Here is a 7,927-nt window from a genome sequence, read left to right on the forward strand (position 1 = left end):
TCTTAATGAAAAATGTCGGGTTACTTAACTTGTCGATATCCAACATCTAAGTTATTTACACTCCACGTTCTTACTTTCATATTAAATAAAATGAAAGTTAACATAGTTATCTTATCAAGGTCACGAGGAAAATATTATAAAACATGCCTTGAATATTAAACAGGAATTTCCAGTAACCCTTGTCTAGTTCCCGTTAATTGACACATTTGTTCTTACTTATAAATCACTTTACCATTTTCCGAATGTTGTCAAAAAGAATAGATTTCTTAAATCACAGTGGACCTCATAACATAGGCCCGTAATCATATCATATTGTATCTGATAATTCAATCATTTGATATTATCTCTTAATTATGTCGATAAATATATCGAAACAAATACGTTCATGTAAAGTATCATATATCTAATACTTTGTTAATGTTTTTAGTTAATATTATATATTATATATACATATCTATATACATATAATTGTTCGTGAATCGTCGAACACGGTCAAAGGGTAATTGATAACATGAATGTAGTTCCAAACTTTTTGAGATTCAACATTATAAATTCTGCTTATCGTGTTGGAAACATATAAAGGTTAAGTTTAAATTTGGTCGGAAATTTCCGGGTCGTCACATGAGAGAAACCCATTTTTAGAGAGAGAGCTCAATCGAGGAAGAAGAAGCTCGAATCGGGTGAAAGCGCAAGAATTAAAGTTGGTCCTCTTGCTCTTAGCTACGTTTTGATTGTAGTGATAAGTCTCGAATTCGAATTTAAGTGTTTGATTCTTGTTTTGTGTTAGGGTTTGAGTTAGTGTTGGGTTATAAACCCTATTTCTCATTAAATTGGGGGTTTTGTTGTATGTAATGTGTAAGTAAACCCGATTATTGTGGGTTTAGGGTTTAATGGCGAATTTGGAAGTATTTGTCATGGTTTGGGTGTTACATCACTAGGTTGTAAGTTTGTTAGTGATTTTGATGTTCTTAAGAATATGTTTGCTAGTCAAATTGGGTGTTGACTTTGTTTTGGTGTCAAAATAAGTTTTTAGTCAAGTTTTGGTGAATCAAGTGTGTAAATACTTGATTTAGGTATTAATTGGTGTTTTGGAAATATAATCACTAGCCGTTAGTGATTTTTGGGCGTTTTTGGGACTTATGTCAAAATGGGTATGTTGAGGAGGTTGTAGGATAGCCACCCATGGTAAGATTAGAGTGGGTAGTTGGAATATAGGAACCTTGACTGGTAAGAGGATTGAGCTCGTTGATACCTTTCTTAAGAGTAATGTAGACATAGTGTGTGTTCAAGAGACTAGATGGAAGGGTGAAGAGGTGATAGAGATTCAGGACTATAAGTAGTGGTACTCGGGTTCTAGGATAGCACGGAACGGGGTTGGTATCTTCTTAGGAAAAATACATAAAGATAACATTGTTGACGTGGGCAGGTTTACCGATAGAATTATGTCGGTTAGTTTAATTATTAAGGAGGAGACTTTCACGATCATTAGTGCATACGCACCTCATGTGGGTTTAGGTAATGCGGAAAAGAAGAGTTTCTGGGAATCGTTAGATAAGGTGGTGAGGGGTGCCCAACTGACCATCGACTGATTATAGGTGGTGACCTGAATGGACATATAGGAGTGGAGGCAGAAGGTTATGAGGGAGCCCTTGGGGGCTTTGGGTTTGGTCCTAAAAATGAAGAGGGGCACTCAATTCTTGAGTTTGACATTGCCCACGAGTTGGTGGTAGCAAACTCTTTCTTTAAGAAGAGGGATGCTCAGCTAGCCACTTTCCATAGCGGGGGTCGTAGCACCCAGATTGACTTTTTGCTTCTTCGTAAAGGGGAACTTAGGACCTGTAGGGACTGTAAGGTCCTTCCAGCTTTGACGTGCTCCTCCCAGCACAGATTGCTGGTCATGGACCTAGTCACTAGGGGAAGGGTTGGCAGGAGGGTTAGGGTTGTACAACCTAGAATCCTTTGGAAGAACCTCTATGGAGCGAACGCGGAGACTTTTAGAGCGAATGTTGTTGATAGATTGAGTGTAGAAGGGGATAACGCTGACCCTACTGATGCAGACCAGATATGGAATCGCATGGCATCCACTATCAGAGATGTGGCAAAAGAGACCTTAGGAATGGCTATAGGGTCATCGAGAGCCCACAAGAGTAGAAGAGAGTCGTGGTGGCTTAGTGACGATGTCTAAACGAAAGTCGCGTTAAAGCAGGCGAGGTTTAGGGAGCTCATTACTCTTGGAGAAGGGTCACCTGAAGAGAGAATTAGGGTAGAAGAAAGATATAAAGAAGCTAAAAGAGAAGCAAAGAAGGCCGTAGCAATTGCAAAAGACAAAGCATATGAAGATTGATATAGGAAACTAGACTCTAAAGAGGGAGCTAATGACATATATAGGATAGCCAAAGCTAGAGAGCGAAGAAGCAGGGACTTAGGTAACATCAAATATATTAAGGATGTAGCGGGTCAGAGTATAGTGAGAGAAGATCTTATTAGGAAAAGATAGGAAGAATATTTTGCATCCCTTTTCGGTAGGGAAAGACCAGAGCGGAACGATGAACCCCACGAGGTTCGGGAGCTTCAAAAAAACTGTTTCTGCACGAGGATTAACCGGGAGAAAGTTAGATTGGCCTTACGAAAGATGGGGAGAAACAAAGCAGTAGGACCGAACCAAATTCCGATTGAGGCGTGGAAGTGCCTAGGAGGCGATGGGGTTAGATGGTTGACAAACCTTTTCAACACGACGTTTAGAAGAGCAAATATGCCTATGGAATGGAGACTCGGTGAGGTTATTCCCATTTACAAGAACAAAGGAGATGCGCAAATATGTGGTAAATATAGAGGCATAAAGTTACCTAGTCATACTATGAAGCTTTGGGAAAGAGTGATGGAGACGAGGCTCCGACGCGAGACAAAGGTTTCAGAGAACCAATTCGGTTTCATTCCAGGACGCTCGTCGATGGAAGCGATTCACATAGTTAGAAGCTGATGTGCTGGATCGTAACCTTTATTTATGAACGGATTTGAGTTGTTTTGTTACACGAATTGATTTATTGTATATGTGGTATTTTATTGAATTCAGGTTGATTTCACACATATATAGGCAACTAGTCCTATTCATGTAGTTTAGTTTGTTGGTAAATCCGATTCGTTCCACAGGGAGATGGAGTGTTTAATGGTTTTTAATAGTCTTTGATGTCAAACTTAATTAAAGGGGGTTTTGGATTAGGAATTTATAATATAACAGTAACAGAAAATAACTTAACTAATTTACTTCATAAATAAAATTACAAGATTACAATAAATAACTTAAAAAGGAACTAAATGAAATTATGCTAATTATGATGCATTAATTATATTACTAGATGGTAATTAGTAAAATAGTAACTTTTAATAAAACTATATGTTTAGAATTTTGTTTTGAGTAATTATAATATAAACTTATTTAAATTAACTAAATGACAAGTTTTAATTATATTAATATAAATTATTAGGAATAGTAATTTAACTAATTACAAACTAATTATAAATTATAAACTTTTAATTAACACTAATTATAAGGTTAAAACATGTATTAAAGTATTTTATAATAAGTAATATAAATTATGTAATAATAACTTAAATATAATAATTAAAATAACTAAAACCCTAATTTTGCCCTAACTGGTACTGTAGCCGTGTCTTGTACATACGCGTTTCGCGTATTTATACGCGTATCGCGTATAATTTAAAACCTACGCGAATTGTGTGATTCTGATCGTACAGTTTGATTTACAGGCATACGCGTTTCGCGTATACCATACACGATTCGCGTATGATATATAAACTGTGACAAACAGTCTGTTACGGATTTAAATGTTTTTATGTATTGTTTTTATATTTTAAAATAATAATTCATAAATAATGATAATAATACGTTTACAAGAAATAATAATGGGATAAATGGGAGTGTTTACTTAAATGTGTCACCCCTAGGTCCATGGATTGTTTTGAGTTTAAGCCCTATTAAAATGTTTTAGTAATAAACTTTACATTTTTCTTTCGAATAAATATAAGGTTACGACTAACTTAATCAAATCTAATTTTCATCGGATTTTATTTAGAAAGCTACTATTCCCCAAGTATTTAAATTGAGGCCTAGCCTTGTTTTGACTTTCGCCAATACCCAAATTATAACGGCTTCCCTTTTTATAATTTCATTGTCATATAATTTATTGATATCACCCAAACCACCGAAGTTTATTTCTAAATTGGTGTTAATAACTTATCCATAAATTCGTCTAGATCATTTTTAATGTTGAAGCTTAATTTATGTAAATAAAAACAACTTTCGTTATTTAAATTTAATAAATTAAGTGGCAAGGGTTAAATACCTAATTACATAAAAATGGTTCTTTTAACTAGGCTCAATATTAAAAATACTAAAGTTACATTTTTAACTTTTACAAATGGTAATAATCCATTTCGCTAGGGGCTCTACATTTAAGCAAACACTAGGGAAATTTAGCTATTCATTACACTAGGGTAAACATAAAAATATAGATATGCAAACATAATAACAACGATAATTTTAACAGAGTAAACTTACTAAAATATCTTCACTTTCATTAACTTCAAACGGTAGGAAAATTACAATAATAACACCCCTTTCACGCGTACAATAACACCCTTAATCACGAACAATACCCCCTAAATAATTTAAACTAATTTTACAGAGTAATAAAATGACAATATATTTAACTATAGTAATTGTTGTATGTGTTGTTGTCTAATATTTTCTGTACACCTTCAACTCTGAACGTACTCCGTATTTAACATGGAAATAGTAGGTGATCTGTTGGTTGATTCCTTGCTGTACACCATTTATCAAAAGAATTAGTTTTTATCTCCAAAAAGCAGCCGCCCTTATCTGATGAATGATTAAATTCGGCCTAACATTATGCGTTTCGTGTAGAGGTCACACGATTCGCGTAAGGCTAAATTACTACGCGTTTCGCGTAAGAGATAATGGCAGTTTTCTTTATTTTTCTTTTTCGTTTGTTCTATGTTGATCCCGTGTTGACGTTAAATTGACTTGGCACTTTTCATTTGAACTCTTTTCTTCAATTATCTTGTACTTTCATTCGGATAAATGTTTCTTGATATAAATTTGGTTAAAACTATCGTTTTATCGTCGTTTCTTCGAATAGCAAGCTCTTGTCTACTTTTATCGTTTTTCTCGTGAAATGCTCATTGAATGTCTTTGTAGATGGTAAAAACCTATGAAATATAAGTGATATTGCGTCGAATAATATGTATGTTTAGAGCAATATCAAAATACCCCACACTTGAACGTTGCTTGTCCTCAAGCAATTACATCCTTGAACAGAATTAGAACATTATATATATCTTTATTATCGAACATTAGATCACACTACACGAAATGAAACACACGCTATATGAAATATATTACACAACACAGTATTTATTGGATCATACGCACACCACACGAAACGAAATTCTGACAACAGAAACAAACATGAAACTCGTGATTAGGGTTTAAAAATTTGGATCCTTAGGGAAAATTGGACCTTGTGAAAACGTTTTATGATTTTATAAAATGTCATGCTAGTTTTTACACTAGACACGTTTTCCGGTTTTAACCTCAAATTCCGGTTGAGGGTAACTGAAAACCGAAGTCTCAGTCGGCGATTAGCAAGCTATTCGCCCCCATGATTGTAGTATCATGGAACTTGAAGCCGAATGTCCAAAAAATGGTTTTACACAAATATAATTCATAAAATAGCATAAGTTTTAGAACAAAATTATATCGTGTCCAAATATCATCGGTGAACCATGAGTTTGCACACCTCAATTTGTTATGGCATATGTATGTTGACCGCGGTCAAACATAGATGCAGTTGATCTTTACGGAGATCATCCATCTGGGGATTAGATTCATTAGTCTTAAAAGCTAATTTGCATTGTGCCCCCCCCATTGTACGAAAAATATCCTTCTCATGGTTAGGATAAGTCTGACCACCAAAAACCCTGTTTGATGCTGAGGTTAGGTGGATTTCCAGCCGATCTTAGGGATGACTTTACAAGATTTTTCGTCAACCTACAGCTGTTCTGGACTACATCTTCTAACATAAGTTAGCAAGTGTGTCAATTTGGAAGACTTTACTTCCTTACGGGATGGACTTGATTCATCCTCTATTACTCGTAATAATGGAATATTCAGGTTTATACGTTCCAAAGCAATGATATCTGCAATAACTTCATAGAAACATGTGATATATGGTTCTCAACATAAGGTTTTATAAATTCTTGTTATACTTGGTTTTCTTTTATAGGTTTTAAACAAATAAACTTATGCGTTTTTAATGTATTGAGACGATAATTTCGGTTTTTGACACCTATGCTTTAATCGCTCGTAGTTACCTTAAAAATTTATTTGTTATATTTGTTTAAAGATTTTCAAATTTTCATAAAAACCAATAACTTATAAGTTCTCGAGAATTTATATATTCCCACCCCACACTTAAGATTATGTAATGCCCTCATTACATAAAATCAGATAAAAATGTATAAATTTGAGAGGACAAAAAGTGTAGAATATTTGGAACTTCCTTTGTTAACCGATTTGGATTTTCAAATTGTTTTACCTATGATTTTATCCAACGTTTGTATCACAATGTAATTCGATGTTTCGTTTTGTCTAATTGCATTTTCTTCTGTACCTGTCAAAACCATGTAAAAGCACACAAAACATGGGGTTGTACATCAATCGTACAAAACAATTTTACCCCACACTACTTTCTTGCTAATATATAATAAAACATAAGAAATATAAAAGTATTAAAACACACCATACAATAATGTTATTACACACCATAAAAATAAAAATGTTTAAAACAATAGAACTAGTCAAATGGGCTCCAAAATGGTCCTCCTCGTTCGCCCTCCTCCTGTTGCTGTCACTGCCGTTGCTCGTTTAGGCGTTGTTCCTCGTAGAAATGCCTATATGCATCCTGACTCGCGGCTATGGCGGCGTTATGGTCATAGGGTGGAGGTAGAGGGTCATTGGGTGTCTGCCATGGGGGATATGATGGAAAGGCTGAGGGTGCGTAAGCTTGCGGGGATATGATGGGAGTGTGAAAACTGTCTGCTGCTCGATCTGTTATGTTCAGCTATTTTTGACCTTACGTGTTTCGCGTAGGTCTACGCGATTCGCGTAAGCTTTGTATTCCACGCGTTTCGTGTAGGTCTACACGATTCGCGTATGCTTTGTCTGTATTTTTTTTTTTATATAACTTAAAATCAATTGAATTTAAAAATATCTTTTATAAATTTATATTTGTAACGGAAATTCGGTTGTTAGACCTGATCTTAATCCGTTTATAAATTTTTAATTTCAATACATGTTTTAATAATTTCAATTTATAAAATTCAATCCATTAAAAGTTAAAGTTTTTAATGTTTTTCGAAAACAAATTTAAAATAAAATAAAAACACTCTATTTTTGTGTTAAAATTATTAACATTTTTAATTTTAAAACAAGTACATGAAAAATAAAAATTACACAAATTAAAATACACTCTATATTATTTTTTTGTATACCCCTAGATCAACTAATTTTCAAACTTAAAACTTTGTTTCCTATCGATTAGGTAGAGATAAATTCGGTCGTCAAACCTATCATTATCCACGACAAAGATTTACAAGTTATATATTTTTACGGTTATTGATAAAAAGATATATTTTGCAATCTACTGTAGACTTTTAACAACAACAAAAAAATTTTTGTGCAATTTGAAGAATGAAAATTCAGTTGTGACACCTAAACATTTTCATTTTCAAAGAAACAAGTTAAACTCAAGGCGTTTCACCTTCAATTTAGTAGAAAGGATTTTTTTTTTTTTTTTATTTTGTTTTCGTGGTTTACTATTTAACA

General features: G+C 33.9%; 1 protein-coding gene across 1 annotated transcript; it reads left to right on the plus strand.

Annotated features, from left to right (window-relative positions):
• Positions 1 to 1,442: 1,442 nt before the first annotated feature.
• Positions 1,443 to 2,185, plus strand: LOC139888407 (uncharacterized). Its single transcript, XM_071871416.1, has 2 exons — positions 1,443 to 1,566; positions 1,620 to 2,185. The coding sequence occupies exons 1-2, from the start codon at positions 1,443 to 1,445 to the stop codon at positions 2,183 to 2,185; spliced, it is 690 nt and encodes a 229-aa protein (XP_071727517.1).
• The last annotated feature ends 5,742 nt before the right edge of the window (positions 2,186 to 7,927 follow it).

The sequence above is a fragment of the Rutidosis leptorrhynchoides genome, chromosome 2 (genome assembly GCF_046630445.1).
Source record: "Rutidosis leptorrhynchoides isolate AG116_Rl617_1_P2 chromosome 2, CSIRO_AGI_Rlap_v1, whole genome shotgun sequence".
NCBI lineage: Eukaryota > Viridiplantae > Streptophyta > Magnoliopsida > Asterales > Asteraceae > Rutidosis > Rutidosis leptorrhynchoides.